Genomic DNA, 21,507 nt, shown 5'->3' on the forward strand with positions numbered 1-21,507 from the left:
CCTCTTCAGAAGTAAGGATTTTCTCTCCACAATTGCCATTAAGTAATGGACACTCATTTAATTAAAGACTCTCTGTAATTTGACAAGAATCTTTAGAAATAATTTCTCCCTCGAATTACCTCCTTGAGAGGTTTTCTGACAAGATGTAATTGAGAGAGCTACCTTCACGGGAACAGGGGGAGTTCACAGAGCCCCAGCCAGAAGCCCCAGGGGATAAGGGCTGCTCACCTCAGTGCCACCCTGGGGGTATTTGAAATGCGGTCAGTGGGCTATTAAGCCCCCCTTAATCACCCTTGAGTTCCAAAGTATTTTTCAGAAAGAAATTCAAACCCTTGGCTTAATTCGTCCTCATCTCTGTCAATGGCCCAACTGAGTGAGGGGAAATGGAAACTGTTGCCCGAGAGCTTTTGAAAATCCTATTCGTAATTAATAGTGTGTCAAACGTGTACTGCACATTTCAATGATATCTTGAAAGACGTGTACATTGTAAGCAATTCCTTGTTAACTAATTATGAAATGCAAAGTCATTGCCAATTTACTATGGCAAGACAATGTTACAGCTGCTTTCATATTGACACAATAGGCTCAGACTTTAAAACAGATCCTTCAGAGGCAGTAAGTGATTAGCAGGAAAATCAGGCTCTTTTCATGGTAAGTGACATTTGAAGATACCCACTGTTTTGAACAGACAACTCACTCTGAGACTAACTCAAAATAAATGAAGACAGAGAAATGGTTTTCTCTCTTTCTCTTCTTATTTTTCAGTTTCCTTAGCTCACTTCCCAAAGGCTCACCCAGCCACTCTCAGTGACGTCTCTGCACAGTATCTGCTTCTTCCTCGCACGCAGGCTGTAAAAAATGAACACGAAAATATATACACTGGAAGTTCAGCTCCAGCTGACTTCAGTTTCAGTGACTAGGCTTCAGTGCGACAGTGTATCTTTAATAACCATATCTCACATTAGCAGAACATCTTTGTTTATGCCAAACATACCACATAACATTCAGCAGTATACGAGGAAGAAGGATCGTAATTAAATCTGTACTGTAATTGTCAAAACAAACAAGCAACATTTATTTTGCTCATTTGCTGATAGAGATTCACAGTGGAAACAGAAAAATGAACGTGTTGGGTGGTGGATGGAAACGGATGGAAGAATTGCGGCGGGGAGCGGCGAGGTTGGGCAACGAGCAATGGCCGGACATCAGGACGCAGGCAGCCGGCAGCGCGGGCAGGGGAGCGGGCTGCCTGCGTGCCAAAGGAAGCACCTCTGGCAAGACACGAGTTACGTCTGAGATGGAAGAGCCCCAGCACGGAGCCGCATGTGGTTACAACCAGAAAACACAGGGAGAACAACAGAACGAGCTGCCGCACACCCTCACTCAAGTCCCTGAAAGAGCTTTCCTCTTACTTGCTTTTTAATTAACTGCCAGTAATCAGCATCACCCAAGCAGCCTCAGAAGAGTGCCTCTTAATGGTTTCTCGCTACCCTCCAAATGTGGTGTGTTTTAATTACGGGCTGATCCTGGCCACGCCAGCAGGTCTGCACATCCCCGGCGCCAAACCCACCTCCATGGCACTGACAGTGAGATGCTGTGTGCACTGCATCAATGCAGCCACTGGACACACCGGGAAAGAGAGAAAGAAAAAAAAGGAGGATTTGCGTGTGTCGCCCTACTCGGGGCACACCGATCCCCGTAACACCACCTAAGGCAACTCAAACCCCAGTGGCTGGACACAAACAGGCTGCGGTTTGATGTCTGCTGGACAGCCACCACACTGCACTGGGAAAGAGCCTCAGTGTCAGAGGGACTCACAGAGAGGAATGAGTTTAAAATAATACTAAGTGATAAGTCTAAAGGAAACAGAACCTCCAGACGGCAGAAGAATTAGGTATCATCTTCCTGTTCCATCTATTCCTTCCCCCAGTTACTTCCCAGCACACCGGCTGCACACGCCTGCTGTACGCCCACGATGAGGCCCCTTCATGCTCCCGGTGCCGAGTGCGGGGAGCGCGAGACCAACACAGGGGCAAAGCCCAGCCTGGGAGGTCCGAGCCCAATTCAGCAGGCGCTTCCTGCGCAGTCTAACAGGTCACTTCTTCTTGGACCCCATCTCATCAGTCAAACTGGCCAGTTGTAACACCCAGACCCTCACACACCTATGGAGGAGGAGACCCAAAGGGTCACTCACGGCCAAGGACAAACCAACACGGCCTAACCAAGGGGCTCATTCTGCAGAGCGTCACTGCAGGATGGTGCTGGTACCACCTGGGCGAGGATTTGCGTGTGGTCAGAGCCAACAAAAGTAATTTGGACTCCATCTGCTGTAGGTGCATCCCCACATCCTCATGTATCAAACATTATCCTCTCAAGCACTTGTAGGAAGGAACTTACATATGCGGGACACATATTTGACAATACTGTAAAGGCTCTGCTTGAGCTGAAAGCCTACCAAATGCTGTTGTATCAAGACCTACTTTTGCAATAAACCTTATGCAAAATTTGCAACATGCTAGCGCACAAAGAACTTGCAAGCACTGGGGCTTCCCAAAAAGCCTTAAAAAACAAACTTGGGGAATGGAGCTGCCACTTAGGTTAGACATGGGAAGTCTGATCCTGGATCTATTGGAACAACCCCAATTGCACTCCCGACAGCAGGTCTGTATGAGGAACACCAGAGTAAGACAAGCTGAGGGATATCTGAGGGCCAGAAGGAGATGTTGTCCAGATCAGTTACATCTATATCCTAGTGAGAAGACTTACTTTTTTTAAAAATAGGCCTCTATTTATGGCAACATAAGTAATTTCTTATGTTTAACGATTATTCTTGACTGCAGTTAAAGACCTGACCTTCTCCCTGTCCAGTGAGAAGGTTATTGCTGGCGGCAGAGAAGAGGCAAGAGCACTCGGACGGTGCCGGTCAGAAAACGACTCCGGGCGGCACGACACCCGTATCCAGATTTTGCTGAGGTTTGCACCTGCTTACATGAGATTGACAACGGCCTGGACACTAACAAAACCCCTGGGGTAGCCTCCCCGAAGCCTGGAAGGTGCTTTCAGCTCCTACTCTGGCTCCCGTCTGCCGCACGGCTCCGCTCCCTTCTACCCAGGGAAAGGCAACAGCCCCACGACCGTCCCGCAACCAACTGCAAACTCGGTGTGCCGCTTCGCTCCCCTTTTAGTTTCTTTAAAAATTTTGACAATGTCTGGATTTCGCTTAAAATCAGTCAACTGCACAGCGCACAGAGGAGTAATGCCTGAAGTGCAAAAAGCCATATATGCAAATGACTTTCCAGACTTGAGTAATTAAACAGAAAGAGGAACAAACATCCAAAGAGTGCCCAGCCAGACTGGTATGGCCACAACTGGCCTGTTCCCTGGATCACTCCCTGCCGTAAATGTCAATTTATTCTTGCCATTTTTCTTTATGCTCTGTGACATTAACGAAGTAAATTTAGAAACAACAGACTATTTCTTTATATAGCAACAGTCAACCTGTGGAAAGCAGTGCCCTGAGACTGCAGGAGAACAGATTCTCCAGTCATGTTTTTTTTTAAGGCTTGTCAGGTCGTATTACCACTAACAGGCTGACAACTTCTTTGTCAAGATGTACACTGAAGAGTAGGATATATTCCTGCCCGACTGCCCCAGGCTGCCTGGCTCCTCTTATTAGCTGCTGGTACAACCGCGCATGGAGATGGGGTCTTTGGATAGCTCAGAGGCCGGATTCAGAGTAGGAACTCTATGGGAAGTTAAGGAGTGATGCTATCCGGTTAAGAAAAATGAGAAAAAAATGTTTCAGTAGCTTTTTACAAGATGAGAAGAGCTCTGATGGAGCTCTGCTGAACGGAGAGACGAAGCCCTGCTTACAGCGCTGAGCGGCACCGATACCCGACCAGCAAGGAGCATGGGCTGAAATGGCACAGGGGATCCTGCTGTCGGCTCCTGCGCTTCTCCAGCACCATGCACAGCAGCAGTGGGTCCGTGACCAGACGTTCTAGTTGCTATGGAAATACAGATAATAACGAGCAGCAAGAGTAATTGTAGAGATGCACCAGTTGCTAACGTGAAACCCAATGCACTTTATCATGCTGTAACAATATCCCAACTCCTGACGTGCAATCACACAAATGTGTCTTAGAGAGTCGGAGCCATTTTGGAGAACAACAAAAAAAAACCAAACCCAATGCTTTGTATTAAAAGATCAGGGAAATGGTTTACGAGAATATTCAAAGTAGACAGACGATTGCTAATCTTAGTACTGTATCACTTGGAAAGGCCCTGACACCATATTTGGAAGATCTTAAACATTAACTAATAGAAAAATTAGCAATATTAATAATTAACAATGCTTTTCCAAGAAAGAATGAGCCACATTAAATTCAGTAACCATAGGTAATTGAAGTCCTCAGACCTGCCGTATTTTTTCTGTGTACCTAAAGCAAGCAACAAAGGCTGCTCAAAGCCGAAAAGAAAAGGAGCTACCTAATTCTTGTTTAACTTCATGTTTTATGCAGAAACAAATGCTGAGCTATTGTGAAAAAATTATTAGGCTCACAGCAGCAACTGGTATGTGACTGATCATATGCGAGCAGGAAAAGTCCCCTGTATTTCTAGGATAAATAGCCCTACAGCTGTTTGTACCGTGGGAGTTGATCCTCCCTGAAAGTCCTGTGGTAAGTGCACACGAGGCCAGGCAAAGATCAGAAAATCCCCCGGCTCCCCGCAGAGCACCCCAGGGCTTCACACTCCAACCGAGTGCTGGCCGAGCCTCCGGCCCCGCGCTCGGGCACACGGATCTGCACCCCGGCCTCGCAGCTCGAGCACAGCTCTCAGAGGCAGGCGAGCATCCCGCTCCGCGTGGAGCATCCCGCGCTCCCCAGCCGGCATCCGCCCTCCCGTCAAACAGGCAGTTATCCCCCGCTCCCCGGCTGCCAGCCAGCGAGAGGGCTCTGCTCCCCTCCAGCCCACCCGCACCACCGGCCGGTGCCTGCCGAGCATCCCTCCATGCTGCTGGGCCACCGCGACACCAGAGCACCGCAGACCACGAGCCCAAGGGTGCTCTCCCCAGCCCTCTGTTGATATGCTTTCTTTCCACCAATTTCACCAAAACAGCACCTATTTCTTCTACTCCCTCACGTCTATTTAACTGTAACTTCTTTCCTGCAGGAACTGTCTCTCTTTGCACGATTCTCTCCAATTCCACTGTAGGCTTCCATGGCATTACCATAACACAACTACATTAGTAAAGTTGGATTGGCGCCTCTTCAGTCACACTTCTGGTCTTTTATCCAACACTCCTTCATTTTCACACCCCTTACTACACTCCTGATGAGGGCATGGAGCATTCAGGTTTTAAGTGAGAACTTAAAAACGGTTGAAAACAAGACAGAATTCAGCATTACCATTTTTTTTTAAATTACAAGACAGCCTTTAAAAGGTCTGAGACTGAAAAAATAGGTCTTTTGGGGAACAACCTTCATTATTCTATTCAATATCATACATTCTATTATTTATGTTTCCTGATTATGATTGCTTTTTCCAAATAAATCCAGAAACATTAGAGTTTCCTGCGGACTCAGAGTGTAACAGCCCTGAGACAAGAACTCTTTGTAACAGTGAATGTCCAAGAATATTTTCTACAATCAGCTGCTTCTGGTTTTTAATTAAAAGAGGCTTTTACTACTTGTCACACCAGCAAATTCATTGTGGGATATGAAAGACAGTCTTGTTCCTCCTGCTATTTCACTGTGTCTGGTAACAATTATCAGAATATTGGGAAAATAAACCAAAAAAAAGTTGTTTATGCACTAGCCAGATCAGTCTGTCTACTTTTCTATCCCAGTAGTGAATCTATACAGTTAAGAGCACAAACCATTTGGCTTTTACATGAAGGTAAACAGACACTAACTCAGCAGTAGCTCAGTTAACAGATACACTTCTATCATTGCTTATCACCTGTGGGTGTCTAAGAAGTATTGCACTGGCAAGAGCTGCAATGGAGGATACACTTAAAAATGAAATGCAGTTTCCTTGTTTTTTAACACACATATACTGCAACTCTAGTACTGCTGCATATACCACAATTACAGCATTTAGGGGTGGTCTCTGCTACAGCATTTCATTCCACTTGAGTACCATAAAGAAAATTGAAAAGAAAAAAAAAAAGTCTCATGAAAAAGGGCTGGGGTTGTCAGCTATATTCATTTCTTGGCAACTGGATGGATTAGCACTATGGAAGTACAGTTGAGGTCTGGTTGAGGGTTGTTTTGGTTTTTTAACATATGCATATTAATGAATGCACTGGCATCAACCATGAATTTCTGCACAGCTCAGGAGCAGACCAGCGGTGCTCTGCTTCACAGGAAGGGTCACCTCGGCACAGCACCACTGGCTGCCGCAGCAGCGGTGCAGCGCAGCCCCGAGCACGCACAGCTACGATGCCCTCGGGGCACGAGGGTCCAAAGGAGCTCCCTCAACAGACAGCTTTAAAAGAGAGTATGCACTGAACTACAACAACAGAAAGCCTTTTCTTCAACAGGCAGGCAATTTTATATATATATATATCTCTCTATATGTAAAAAGCTAACAAGTCCTTTATTTACTTACATTGCGATGTGAGCAGTGTGCGATATCTGCATGCGTGTACATCGTACTTGGAGTTAATTTATACATTCCCAGTTGAGATAGCTTTCCCTACGACAGCCCTGTCAACACAGCGATGATGACTTGAAAACAAACTCTGGATTTTCTTCCCAAGTGCAGCCACCAGTGGGGTTTGCACCACGTGCGTGGCTCCACGGCGCTATTTCAGGCGCACGGTCCTATCTTTGTCCCGGAGGCTCATGAATAGCAGACGTGCTCCCAAAATACCTTCCGCTGGGATCAATGGACGTGCTGCTCGTCAGACCTGCCGCAGCATTTTAATGCCTGTGGGAAATGCTGCTACTCAACTGACCTACACTTTTTTGACAAATACAGCCGAAGAGGGGATACGCACCCTGGGCCAGCAGCACCAGCGGGTCACCGAAGGTTTGGAAGGAAGCCAAACCATCCCGAGCAGGCTGCTGCACCAGCGCCGCGACAAGCCCAGCAGCAGCACACAGCACCAGGAGCCGGGCTCCAAGGCTGGCGAACACCAACACCGGGGCAGGACAAAGCGCACTCCTGAGGCTGGGGGGGGTTCAGTCTCCCTGTGCGTGTCCGTGTTCTGCCACACACCAAGTTGGGCAAGGTATTTCACACAGCTCTGGTGATGGAAGGGGCTCTTTTTTGTGAAGAGGGAAAAATTAGGACCAAGACAGCATAAATGCGTGGCTGCTAGTCACACATGCTTGTGATGTAGATAAATCTGGAAAGGAAAAAGAGGCACAAGAGATTCATGAATACTTGAAGATACTTTTGCCGGGGTAGGCTTGACCCCAGGTAGGAGCAGTGATCCCCTCCGGTGCTCCCTGAAGTCAACAAGAAGTCTGTTTTTTATTTTGGAAGCGTCAGAGCAGATGTACTCAGTGGACAGACCACACTGACGCATGCAAGTGTGCCAAGCATGGTGGGGACTGAGCCTGCCCACCCAGTACCTGCAGGAGCACGGGACGGATGACCATAACTGCTTATGACCCATTTCAACTCAACAACAAGAGAGCAGACCCCAATTCACAGACAGTGGGAATGTCAAACAGAATTATTCACCAGGTTTAACTTCTCTGGGGAAAGCAGACATCCTATTTCTGTGATAAGAAATTCTCTTGAACACGGTTATGTACCAACTCACTCTGGAAAGACAACTTCTCCTGAAAAAGACTTCAAACACAAGAAAAGAGGGAAGCCTCGTCTCTTGCAGCAGCACGCAGAGTGGAGGGCATCGCCCTCCCCTCCGCCTGCGGCAGGTACCACTGTGGGGTGCAGCCCTCGCCCCGTTACAAACTGCAGCAGTGAGCACGTGGGGAGCAGAGACAACCCTCGGGAAAGCCCCGCGCCTCACACGGCACAGCAGCTCAGGGCGCTGGTACTCGAGCACGGATGGCTTGCGGGGCCAAGCACATCCCCCAGGGCTCTGCATTCACTCAGCATCCCCACCGCCAACACCCCACACCACTGGGGCTGCTCATCTGCCTGCTTCCCACCCGCGCTGGTTTACCCCTGGGAATAAATCCCCGTGCAGCCTCGGTGAGAAACAAGAGAGCCCGCAACGGAAAATTCCCACTTCACCGCAGAGAGGAGGAGGACAGAGGCCTCCCAGAGAGAGGAGGGGGTGAGGCAGGGGTACCTTTGGAGGTGCTGAACTAAGCGCATAAAAAAATCCAATCCAAGGCCAGAAGAAACACTAACTAAAATTATTTCCGAAGTATTACTGAAGGGCAATAAGCGATTGAATTGTTTGCTGATGTTAGTCAACATTTTGATAAACAGAAGCATTTTGTTCTAGTTGAAAGAAACCTGTTATTTTTTCAACAATTTCACACATTGATCTTTATATCAGAAAGCCATGTAGAAAAATATACAACACACTGAAAATATTCATTAATCAATCCCTAGGTTTGCCTCGTCACAACTGTGCTTGTTTTGACACCTGCTTGCAATCTTCCTGCTGTGGCATTTAACATGCAATAAAAGCCAACTGAACAAAATGAACAGTGATTGCAGGTGCCCCCAGCATCCCGCACTCGCCCTGTACTGCACATACCATACCAGAACTGATGACAGCGCTTTTATGCTGTCACTGGTTTTTAAGGAGTTACCAAGGGACTATCACAAATACCCGATATGTTGTTGTCCTAGCAGTAACTGACAAGGCAGCTTCCAGACTGCCAGTGGGTCTAACTCATGAATTAGCCACAGCCTGCAGATGGAAAGCCATGGCCAGCCGGGATGTCCGAGCAGAGCAGTGTGGTACCACCATCAGCACCCTGACGCGAGCACCTCTTTGCCCATCAGCTCCACCCAGAACACCTGCCTGTGTCGTCTGTACAGCTGTGCCTAAACCTCAGGACTCTCGAGTTACTCCAGAAATCCCAGTATTAAGCCAACAGGCAGTACTTGCGTTGGAGGGGTAAGCCAAGCACACTCACATACTGGGGGAGAAAACCCAAGTCAATGCCTGCTCACCAGCTCCCTGTTATTACCCACCTCGTGCTGCTTTATCTGCATCTCTTCCCACAACATGGGTTCATTTCTTAAACAGGCATCATTTGCCATTTGGGGAACTCGAAGCATTGTGCTGAGCTCATAGCAACAGCTCAAACCCACGCTGACTTTCCTGGTAGTGTTTATTACTTACTGGTTAATGGTGCAACGATGTATGAAAGCAAATGAAAACATGTCAAGGTCAGACCCAGGAGGTACTCGAGTCGGTGAGCTCTAGACACTGTCGGAGCGACTGGCCAGTCTGCCTGAGCAGGTACAATGGGGAAAGCTCCCAGCCCTTACAGAGACACACAACCAGCACCAGCTGGAGAGGCTACCATTTCATCCCTGCGCTGAAGGTCCTGCCAAGCTGCTTTCTGTGCTGGAGGAGCCACTAATCGATGGCACTTCAGAGTTTTGAGCAAATCTAGAATCAGGCTTGAATATGAAATTATGGGGACTGCTTGAATGTGTATGAATTATTCATGTCATTACAACATGCGGCATCAAGCCTTTAAAGTGCAAATTATTTGGGACCAGGCTTTAGCCTTATTTTCTGTAAAGCATAAAGCACATTTTCCTACAGTGCAAACAATCCGAGTCTAATGTGTATCATTTTCCGTGTTTCCTACTTTCTGGTCTTGCCTGCCAGTTTCCATTAAGACTGGGGAACCAGCAAAATATAAAGCGAATGTGTAGTATATAGCTTTCTAGTGAATTATATGACATTAGTTATACAAGGTAGTTTAGTGTGCTACATACCACAGTTTAAAAAAAGGTCTTTCAGAAGAGATGTAATATCCTTCTGACAGCAAAAATGCACTGAGTCATAGAGGTAATGTTGTGTCCAGCCAACATCAGCCGCAGCGACGGCAAGAAGAGATCTACCTGCCAACATGACTCAGGAGGTGGCTGTGCCTCCACAGCTAGCAGGAGGAAGGCTGCAGCCAGCACAGCCCAGCCACGCCGCGCCGCAGCCGCCGGTGCACTCGGGCAGGTTTAATTTCTCATGGCAGTGGCTTACGGGTGTCTGCAGCGTGCACTGATGGGGAGTGTCACACCTCAGCAGCATGCTTGCCATCCAGTGCTTCCAATGTGTTTTTTCTATACCTGAAAGAGGGCAGAAACGGTAGTAGGAATAAAAAGCTATTTGCGAGGAAAAGAAAAATGTGTTTCACCCAACATCCAGGGACTCCCGAGCTGTGTACATGTATCGTGCTACTTGTGTGGTTGGTGGAAAAGATTTGGAAGGATCTTAACTGACCTTGATGGTCCTGGATGATTAACTGACATCTAATGCAGGACACTTTCCAACTACATAATTTACTCAATTTTTCGGATAATTGTAATTAGCATTCATTGCAGCCCACATCTCCGTGTTTTACCTAATCCTGACAGAGAACTGCTTGCTCAGAGGAGGAACCTAAGCATCAGTCCAAGCCCTTCCAAGCCCCTACCTTCTGACCTTTGTCAGTGTACTCAGGCACTAGCATTAAAAACACATGGGAATTCTGCAAGTGACCATAAAAGGGGACCTAAGTAAGCACTTCTCCACATTGCCTTATACTGCATATCCTGCCTATACGCCAATAACATTAAGTGCCAACACTAGGAAGTGTCTTGGCTGTAAGTTCCTGAATACCGAAATAGTTTCTTTTCAATGTAAGTTTCTTCCCAGTTACTACTGAGTTTCCCCTGTTACCTTCCTTTTTGCCCCCCCCAGGTATCTGAAATATATATATGATGGCCTTTTGTTGCCACCAGGTAATCCCTCTAAATTCACAGGACATAAATCATACGCCAGTATTTTAAGCAGTGATGCCAACTTTTGTTTAGCTGTGGATTTTGTTTGGGTTGGCTGGTTGGTTGTTGGAAGGTGGGGGAGGTTTTTTTGGTCACAGAGTTAACCTGAAATGAAGAAAGGAAGAAAGAAATATTCTTTTCTGAGCAAAGACAGTTGTATTTTCCCTTATACAGACCATGCAGAAATGGGAGACCCAAAGCAATGCACCACCGTCTACAGTGCCGTGCTTTTACATCTTTGCTCTTATCCTCACCACTTTGTTTCAGAGCTATTCAGTGCACTTTCAGCAGTGCTCCAATACAGTGTAAGCAGCACATAACTCATAAATATAAAAGATCATTTACATCTTTAGACAGCTACGCTGTAACAAAACGAAAACCTTGGACAATAAGGTAACTTTCTATGTTGGAACAGCCTTTTGCAGGTTAACCTGAAAGCTACTCAGAGCACCATCAGCCTCAGAAGCCCACCAGCTCTCTGCTGGTGCCACTAGAACCAAGTAAGTGTATTTTTTGGAACAATAAATGAAAATTATCAGCTTCCAGAACTGTCAGCTGAGCTGTAAATACATTACATTGCTGTTTAATTCAATCACACAGCATGGCTAATCATCAGCCTATAAGGATTGGGTCTGCACAGTCAAATCAGCAAGCCGCCAAATTCAGAACATCATTCAGTGCCTGCATCTCTTTACTAGTCCCAGGTATTGGAAAAGACCCTGAACAACAGACGAGATGTAAATTAGCACATCAACATTCACACACTGTCATATCTCATTGCTTAGCAGTATTCAGAGCCGTCTGTTCCCACACATCCTAAGCACTTTTAATTTTCCCTAACTGTCACCTAAAGCAATTTAATTCCTGAAGAACAGTGGGAGAGGAAAAGAGGACACTGACATTTATCTTCTCTTGTTAGGAGAAGCTAAGCCACTCGCGAGCTATCCTGCCTCTCTTTACTTTGCAAGATAAATGCCAAACCAGAGATTAGCTGACGTTGTTGTTCTCCCTGCTGCACACCTATCTATACACTGGCACACGCAGCATCTCGGATTTACACACCATCCGCCGTCCCTCTGTTACTGCCACCGCACCCTGCATTACTTCTCTATAACTCATTGCCATGTCACATAACAGGAAGTTATTATTCATGATTAATGTAGGTGCCTCATTACAGGATCCTAGGGTAAGGTGGTAGAAACCGCACATTAACAAAAACCACAGCTATGAAATGCTTCATAGACTGCTGAATGACAAAGCGTTTGAAACTGTGGCTGGAGAGCAGGTCCATGGAAAAGAAAGGGAAAAGTCGTACCTGCTTTTACATCTCTCAGGCTGACCATGAACAACAGGCTCAGCAATGTCCCCTGCCCGAGGACGTCCAGACGGTCCACACTCACAGAGACTCAGTCATGGCCATGGTGAGTGGAAAGCCCAAGTCCTGACCCAGGGGCAGAGGAACACCGCTGCAAGCGAGCATCTTTGTTCTACACAAATGTTACCCACCACACCCAATTTCAGGCATTCCCACAAGAAATAAAGTGATATTTAAAAGGAAACACACATTATCCCCCTACCTGCGTGGACTCATGAGCGTGCACCACGCTACACACCCCTCCTCTAGCTGATGCACTACACCTGACCCCCCCCACCAGGCAAGAACTGAACCAGCTGTAGGCATTTTAACCTGCTTACCACTTCAGAACCCAAGTTCCATATGACAAAAGTACCAAACCACAGAAAGAGCAACTTTTTTTCCACTTCCAGGAAGGTTCTACTTGTCAAGTGACATGTGCTGACGTTCTGCCAGCCACAGCGTGAGGTGATCTTGAGTGCCTTCACAGCCAGGCACTGCCGGTGCGGGCTCTCCTGGCTGGCAGCTGCTGGTGCGGGTGCCTACGAGCGACCTGGCACCATCAGCTCCGTTTCCTTGACTTGTACCCCCGGAAAGCACAGCTGCAGGCATCGGTGGGAATGCCAGCAGAGCTGGGAAGGTCACCATGCCAGCATTGGGAACGTGGTCAGTAAGGTGTTTAGGTCCCTCGCAGCGTGCTCCTGCATGTTACTCTGAATTCACAGAAAGCCTGTCTCAAGCCGGTGGTGAGGACTGTGGCCTTCATGGACTAGGGCAGGCATTAATTTGGTCTAACGTTTTACTTGAACTGTAATTCCAGTAACTTTTTCTTGATTGCCCTTTTCCCTCCCTATCAGTCAAGTGTCCCATGAATTGCAGTTGGGTTTGTTAATTTTTTCTTACTTAGCTTCATGCCAACAGCCTCAGCTGCCCTCAGGATTTGTCTTACCCCCATCTTCTCTTTAGACCTCCCATAGACACACGAGCCCCTCGAGGCCTCGCCAGACCTTTCCTCCCTCGGCTCCAGAAGGTGCCTGGGGTGATGCTACAGCAGGGAGGACATGAAATCCCCGTCCAGTGCCGCCTGGCACTGAGGGGCAGGCCGTGCTCCGCAGGTCCTGCGGGACGGGGCGTACCCCTCCGGCTGCACGCCAGGCAAGCCAGACACAAGTGTTCAGGGTCTGGCGGCTGGGGAGGAGGAGGAGGGTCCCACCAACCCGACGGCGAAAGCCTGCGTTTGCCTGAGAGCGAATGAGCACCCAAAAGGAGCCAGCTCTGTTCTGAGCTGCCACAGCCCTTGCCTCCCTCCTGCCTCCCGGCAGCGCCGGCACACACGGCCAGTACTGGGGTGGATGGGCCAAGAGCCGGTAAGCCGGCACAAAGCTGGCAGGCTCAGCACAGGCACGCTGCACGGATGGGTCCCTCATGGGCACCACCTGAAGGGTGCAGTGACCCCAAACACCCAGCCCTCGGGAACCCCCCACCGGAGAGCATCACCATCACCGGCTGCCACTCCTCCCGGCCAGAGAAACCACTGCCCCGCACCCCAAAGCGGAACGCCCGTGGAGATGCTGGACTCCGCTTGGGAGAAACGACGTTTGCGGCTGTCTCAGCTGGGTCTGCCATGCTTGCTGGACCTCCACAAAATGCAAAAGTAGGAAAATTTGCACCTTGCTTACCCTACCACTGCGCTGGGAGCGGGCACCACCTCAATGCTCATGCCGGGCAAAGGCACGGGAACTTCCCCGGGCGGGAAGAGGCCAAGCGAGAGGAGGGTGGAGGAGCCGGAGCTCTGGCGACGATTTACCACAGACCCCATCCGCACCTCTTAAGGGTGAACTTGTAAAAGGGGCAACGGCAAAGGAAACATGAAAACACTACAAGGACTCGAAAGAACAAAACACCCAACAAAATGCTGGAAACGTGACATTTCCAGGGTTTACGCATACTGCAGGGTTTAGGCATACTGTATTCTCTCTAAGAAAGGCAGTTTAGTTTTGTAAATAGCTGTAAATGAAAAGATTTAAAGATACGTTCTTAAGCCAACACAAGTAAAAGATAAAGCATGGTCTTAGGTGAGCAATAGGAACGGTTCTCCCTAACTGCAATTTTCAGTGTTCAAAGGGAGACATTTTGTCCCCCTTCATCAGCGCAATCCAGAACAGTTTTTCTTCAGTTTTCTTTCAGCACTATTGAGAATGGACCACGGCCTTCAGTCTGGAGAGTGACAGCAAAGTTATTAATTATTTCTGAAGCAGAGAGAGAGCCAGTAACCCAAACGTTGTACATTTTACCACATGCTTTCAAGACTTGCAGTTGCCGAGTTCTCTGGATTTAACCTATTTCTACGTTACACGACACACTGAAAAGCTTCACGTGCAGAAAAGTTTTCAATCCTTAGACTGAACAAGGAGCATCGGCTCCGCTGCAGAGGTTGGGGGGCAGCAAGCGTGTGGCAACAGCTTGTCTCTGGGCGAAACACACACAAAAAGCCACGGATCCGGGGGAGGCAAGATTTAAAGCAAAAACAAAGCACTGCTGACAATACTAAACACAGCTTTTCTGACACCTCCTTGTAATTCCCACTCCCTCCTCCCCCCACTTACTTAGCTACCACTTTGATAATACATAAAGGCTTTTTTCTCTTGTTTTTAAATAACAGGGAAAGGCATCTGTGCTCCCAACCCACAGCCACATAAGAGTCAGGCTATGAAAAAAGTTTGCCTTGCAATCTGATCAGTGATTACTTTAGTAAGTAATTTGCAGAGCATGGAAGCTTAACACATCTGTATCTGACCCTAAACAAACAAGATTTGGGATTTTATAACTGCCTTACTGGGCATTAGCCCATAGTTTTCCAATCAAAAGGGCAACGTTTCCTGCTCAGGGCTTGAAATCCCTGCCCAGCTGAGACAACGAAGATGGGTGGGAGAACTGGTGCCAGGCACCCGGCTGTGAGAGGAGCCAGCCACAGCAGGAGGAGCGCGTCAACAGCAGCTGGAGCAGGGACGGTGCTGCGGGGCAGCCCCAGCCCCCAGGGACCAGGGGACGCCGCCAGGCCCCTATCAGCATGTGGTTTATGGCACTAATCGCCTTAAGAGAGGGGGGAAAAACTTCTCCTGGAACTGTGGCCCCTTCTCCCAGGGTCCCTCTCCTGGAAGCACAGTGGGATGCCCCCAGACCTGGGGTGAACGTGGCAGGGAGGGGTTTGGGTCACTGCAGAGGTAAGGGATGCACGACGAGGTCAGGCTTTGCTTCCCATCCTCACCACACCTCCATCGCCCAGATACCTCCAACGGTCTGGCGGCATGCCCTTGTTTCCCTGAAGGTCCCAACCCTTGGAACAAAATTATGGGGGAGAATCCCGATCTGAAAGACAAACACGTAGCGCTGTGGAGAACGCTGGACATCTTCCTCCCATCGGATCGGAAAATGAGAAGTAAAAGGAGGAACTTATACAGCTTGCCAATCTGCAACGACTGAACTCTTGACTTCAAAGTGATGTAAGCCGACGATGATGCGTGGGTCTGACAGTCCTCCCCAAAGCTGCAGCTGGAGTCACCCGGCACCCAGCAGCAGCCAGCACCCTGCACCCAGCCAGTGCAGGCTCAGCAGAAGGTGACTGCAGGATGACAGGTCCGAGCAAGAGGCAGGTTTGGCACCAGCACGCATGGTTCATTCGCTGTACATCAAACAGCTCCACGAATGAAGCACTCCAGCTTTCGATCACCCAGGTGAGGCAGGAGGGATGCATACTCTGGTACGTGTGTAACCCTACAGCCTGCCAACACATGGTTTGAAATTAAAATGGGGATTATTTTAAGCACGTTCCCCCAGGTTTTGCAGCTTCTTGCCCGTTTCCATGGGGATGGGTGCCGTGCCGCGCAGCTGCCGAGGCTCTCCAGCCTCCCGCGGTCCCCGGGAGGATGAGGCCAGCGGGGATGCAGAGTGGGGACCATCCCTCCAGCACTGCTCAGGCTTCAAGAGCCCCCTGGGCCCAGCACATCCCTAAAGCTGGAGCACTTCAGCAAACGGCACGGCTAGGAAAGCATCATCAAGATATGTAACAGTTTTCTTGTTTTACAAGAAACACATTTTTACAGAATAGTGTTTCTCAGCTTGGAAACTTGCAGACCCAAAGACTAACCCTGAGTACACACTTCTTTCAGTCGGACTGGTTTACTGGAAGAGCTGTACCTGTGGGCTGTAAAACCAGCACCCTGCTTCAAAAAGTTGATTTTTATGCAAGTAGGATAAACCTAGGAGACTGCACTTGACCCCGTTACAAAAAGGCATCTGCACTCTGGCAGAGAGGGTCAAATAAGGGATAGGTAAAGAAGTGATCGAGACAAAATACTAATCACGATGCAAGTAATTGGGCTGCAGCATTAAAACCTTGAAAATCAGCTGGAAATCTAGTTCAGTGTCAGGAAACAAGCAGAAAGCCCCCGGACCACTCACCTCAGTGTAAGCAAAGGAAGGAACAGCTCAGCATAAAGCAGCAGATGGCTTTACATATTCTCATGTGTATTTACATACACTTTTTTAGTAAGCCACTTTGATTCAGGAGAAGCCACAACCAAAACGCACTCTTGAAATTCCTCTTTAGATATAACTGCATATAAAGATACATCGTGCTGTGTTTTTCTCCCTCTCTCACATAACACCACTGTGGGCAATGCTAATAGCACTAAGTGTAAGCGTGCCTTGTATTTCCTATTACTCAGCCCTGTTTCCCACGTGCTAGCAACTCTGCTAAATGGTTTTTTTAAATATTTGGATTGAAACATTCCCATTGGCTTCACAACGATAGGTTTTCCCCACTTAGTATAAAGAATAAAAGTAAAAAAAAAAAAAAAAAAAAGGAGGGGGTTGTCAATAAACTTGCTTGGCCATTTCCCAGAATGACAACAGATAATACTTTCTGCCCACATGAAAACCAGGCCTTGCAACCGCTGTGCTGAGACATTCCAGTGCCCCATGCCCTGCCATGGAGGAGCTGATGGTTCACAACAGGCAGAGAGACAGCTGGCACCCAGACCGGGCCTTCTTCGGTTCCAGCGAACAAATTCACTGACCAAGTAAGAAGCTTTTAGAAGGTTCTTACAGGTATAAATAAGAAACCCTAAAAAGCCCTTACAGACAAAGGCCTGTTTTGCCCGATGGAAAACCGCACACAGTGATAATGGTAAATCTACAAGCCCACTACGATTCACTGCAGCTTACTGAGGCCACCTTACTCCAGCACACCATAACTCTGAGAGTGCTCAGTCTTGCAGCCCTTCTATTCTTTTGCCTTATGTTCTTCCTTCCAGCCTTTTCATATTCTTTTTCCCCTACTTTTTCTTCCCCCCGCCCCATTCATTAACTTCCTCCGTTCAGACACAGGGTACAACGTACCTCGCCAAAAACTAGCTGTCAAAAAGGCATCACTAGGCAGCATCTCAAGTTGGACAGGTTGGAGCTTGCATCCAACTGATGCGTATGCAGCAGCTACTGAAAATGCCAAGTTTTCTGTGTAAAAGGAACCAGCTGAAGCCAACGCTCACAAAGCAAGGGAAACCAATCTCTCACGTACCAGTGCTTTCTGGAAGCACACACAAAACATGCAGACGCTCTCCTTTCAAAGTCAGCTTTTCTAGTAGTTGAATCCCAACTCTGAAATGCTCAGAAATATTTCAAAGGTTGTATGCGCAAACATGAAACAGCAAGATGTGCCCGCTGCAGCCAAGCACAGCACCAAAAGGGTGTCAGAAAGATGCACTGTCCCCCCCCAGCAGCTCAGATGAAATGCAAAGGACCAGTTGCACTTGGCCTGTGCCCAGCTTCACAGTCCAGAGAAATTACCTGAACCAGTGGAAAACTGGGGGGCAGGGGACAACACAGCACCCAGGAAGGGAAGCAAGGAGGGAGGAGGACAGTTGTTCCTTGGGCACGAGTCCCCGTTGCACAGCTCCACACCGCCCTGTCCCTGGATGGACGACGAGCCAGCGCTGCATCCAGGCTGCATCAGCACCAACCTGCCCTCGGCTTGATCCCTGCCAAAGCAAGGAGTTCAGTCCGAGCTTTAACAAAAACAGCGCTGAAAAAAACAAAGAGGGTTGAGAGAATATCCACAGGACAGACTCAGGAATATGATGTTTACCCTCAGAGTCAGGGACTCGGAGAGCTCAGTCCACACATCCCACCGACGACAATGCCGGGTGGCCATGGTCCCAGCCTCCTGCTACACCGAGACAGGGGCACGACAACAGAAACTCCTCTGGTTTATCAAGGTGAGGCCCAACAGCAGCAAGCTGGGGTTGGAGATGCAGACTGGAGAGACAAGATGATTTCTAACTGCGAGGTTAACAGCGGATAATCCTCCAGGGCCAGGCGTTTTACACTGAGAGCAAACACATTACTGCCCACCCCCAGGAAACCCCACCAGGCTCTGGCTTACCCACACCAGTTTGACTTGAGGCAGTAACTCAGTAAAGTCTTGAAACCAGTCTCAAGGAATTCAGGCAAGAGGACTGTAAGGGTTTTCTCACCTCAAAAATCTACACATTTGGAGTTCGATTTATCTGAGGGTAAATACTGGGCCTTGTGTTACTACTCACTAGAATGAGTGTTAACCTTCTGTCTACATACACTCTGTCATAATTAAAACCACTGGATTTAGAGAGTCGGGCTCATTCTTGTATATCTATCACTAGGAACCACCTATGGGTAAAATTTTATATACTAACCTTTCTCCTCTTTTTTAAAAAATTTATTTCACTTTTAATTGTCATTATTAACAATTCTTCCACATTATGTCACACACAAAACCGAAGTATTAAGTGGTTTCTTTATGTAAGGAAGTTATTGGAATGTCTTAAGAGATCTCCATAGCAACCATGCCGTGCCAGTAAATATGAGTTCACCAGAACAACACTGTAATTGCTCTGAGCACACACTAACAAGCAACGATGAAAAAACAGGCAATACTAAGAAAGTAATGTCCTAATAAGTCTCCGCTACCGCAAAAGCGCTGCTTGAAAATACCTTATGAGATGTTATCAGGTTTTTGTCCATGGTCATTCACCTGCAAAGCTCAATTTCCCTATATTGGCTGTATACAGGCTCAGTTCAGAATGAAATGCTTTCTGAATTATGTAGCAAAACCTCCAATTTAAGTGTTTTTACTTGGCTCGCTTGCTGACCCACCACATCCAAGATGAAACACATTTTCCACTTTGAGCACAGAATTCTGGTAAAGCCCACCGGAGCTGCTTGCACCCAGCAGCCACATCGACCCCATCTCATGCACAGCGTCAGTATAAAGGGACGGGGGGGTGGGATGGATTTTACAGTTCCTTCCAACAGCAATTTTGTTGTGCATTTCAGTCACACCACAGCACACCCCTTGGCCAGTGAGGTGTCATTCTAACATGTTTTCTCTACACTTCTGTAGTAAGAGATGCAAGGGTTAACAACTCAATGTTATACTCTGAAATGCTAATAAATACTTGGTGATATCAACTAGCTGCTTCTCCAGTAAAAGTTTACCTGATTTAACACCCCTTCAGCTGCCAGAAGCAGCACAGTCAGTTTCAGGTTTGATCGCCCTCACTACGGGGATGCCAGCAGACCCAGTGCTCACCTAAGCTAGAACACCACCATACCTTGAAGGCTCAAATTAACATGTATCACGAACTCCAAGTTTATCTAGTGCAAAATTCCAGCACCCCGAAGCACCTGGGGATTTTTGCCAGTGCTCAGTTGGTGTCCTAGGGCCAATGCAGCGTTCTTTGTACGTCGGGATTACTCCCAGCCATCCAGCACCCCGTCTGCTGGCCCCACGCCTCTCCCCACTCTTCCCCCACCTACGGTCAAAGCTTCCTCCCTTTGGTCCCCTGAAATTCCACCCTGCGTCCCAGAAGCCTAATGCAACCGTGGTATTTCATGGTGTATTTCTACAAAGAACTCTCATCTTGGGAGAAAAAGCCCAAAGCAGCGCTTTCCAACAGCAAGTAGCTTTTAGAAGTTTGATGACCAGCTGCACTCGATCTTTCCTTGTTAAAACCCGAGACTTCCTCGCACGGATTGCAACTCCCTTGCTACACTGTCCCCCGCCTCGCTGCCCGCTTCTCCGGCACCCGTTATTTTAAGGACTGCCGCCCCGTTTCTGCGGGGCTGCCTGCCGAGCAGCGAGCGCACTGCCGGGGGCTCCGCGGTCCCTGCGCCCCGCGGGGAAGCAGGACCCGGCCGGCAAGCCCGCACCGGAGCCACGGTCCCGCCGCCGCCCGCTCCCCCCGGGCCGGCACCGCGCAGGGGCGGGACGCGACGGGCCGGGACCCGCCGGGCCGGGCGGAGCGGGGCTCAACAGGTGCGGGGCAAGGGCATCGCGGGGCAAGGGCATCCCGGGGCAGGGCATCCCGGCCGCACTCACCGTCCTCCCGCTCGTCGAAGACGGGTCTCTTGGAGGAGGAGGCGCTCGCTCCCATCCTCTTCTTCCACTTGCCCCAGTGAAACATCGGGGCGAGGCGGATGGCATGCCCTGCGCGCCGCTCCCCGCCGGCCCGGCGGCTCCCGCGGGCGGGACCAGGCGCTACGAGCCGCCGCTGCCGCCGCCAGCCGCCGCCGCCCTCAGCCGCCCCGCGCCCCGGCGCCGCCCGCCCGCATGGCAGCGCCCGCCGCCGCCTCCCGACCTCCTGCCCGCGGCGGCTGCCGCGGCGCGGCGGAGCGGAGCCGGAGCGGGGCGGCGGGGAGCGGAGCCGGAGCCGGGCCGGGCGGAGCGGATCGGAGCAGAGGGGAGCCGGGCGGCCGCAGCGGCGGGAGGCGGGAGCGGAGCGGAGCGGCGGCGGGGCGGGCCGGGCCGGGCCGGGCCGCGCCGCCCCCAGCGCAGCGCCCCCGGCGGCGGCGGGAGGGCAGCGGCGCCGCCCGCAGGTGCGGCCGGGCCGGGCGGGGGCCGGGCCCCGCCGGCTGATGCTCCTGCTCCTGCTCCTGCTCCTGCGCCCGCCCCCTGCCCAGCCCGGGCCGGCCCCGCTCCCCTCCGCGCCCTCCGGCTCCGCTCCGCAGGCGCGGGTCGCTGGCGGGGGCCGTGCCGGCGGCGGTGCCCCAGGACGGGGCCGCGGGGGGAAGATCCCGGCCCGGCAGCTCCCCGCCGGGCCGCGGAACCTGCCCGGTTCCCTGCGGCCGGCCCGGCCCCGGCGCCCACCGCTCCTGCTCCGGGGGGCATCGTGGCTGCCAGCACC

General features: G+C 49.8%; 1 protein-coding gene across 2 annotated transcripts in view; it reads right to left on the bottom strand.

The window, feature by feature from the left end:
* The window catches only part of STK32C (serine/threonine kinase 32C), a 97,064-nt gene extending 75,976 nt beyond the window's left edge, over positions 1 to 21,088 (bottom strand). Inside the window, exon 1 of one of the 2 annotated variants that reach the window (XM_052799797.1) lies at positions 20,703 to 21,088. In XM_052799797.1, coding sequence (XP_052655757.1) covers positions 20,703 to 20,807 — 105 coding nt within the window. In that variant the 5' untranslated portion in view covers positions 20,808 to 21,088. The remainder of the gene's footprint in view (positions 1 to 20,702) is intronic. The other variant, XM_052799796.1, reaches the window with a different exon arrangement.
* Positions 21,089 to 21,507: the final 419 nt, after the last annotated feature.

Source organism: Harpia harpyja, chromosome 10 (genome assembly GCF_026419915.1).
Source record: "Harpia harpyja isolate bHarHar1 chromosome 10, bHarHar1 primary haplotype, whole genome shotgun sequence".
Lineage (NCBI taxonomy): Eukaryota > Metazoa > Chordata > Aves > Accipitriformes > Accipitridae > Harpia > Harpia harpyja.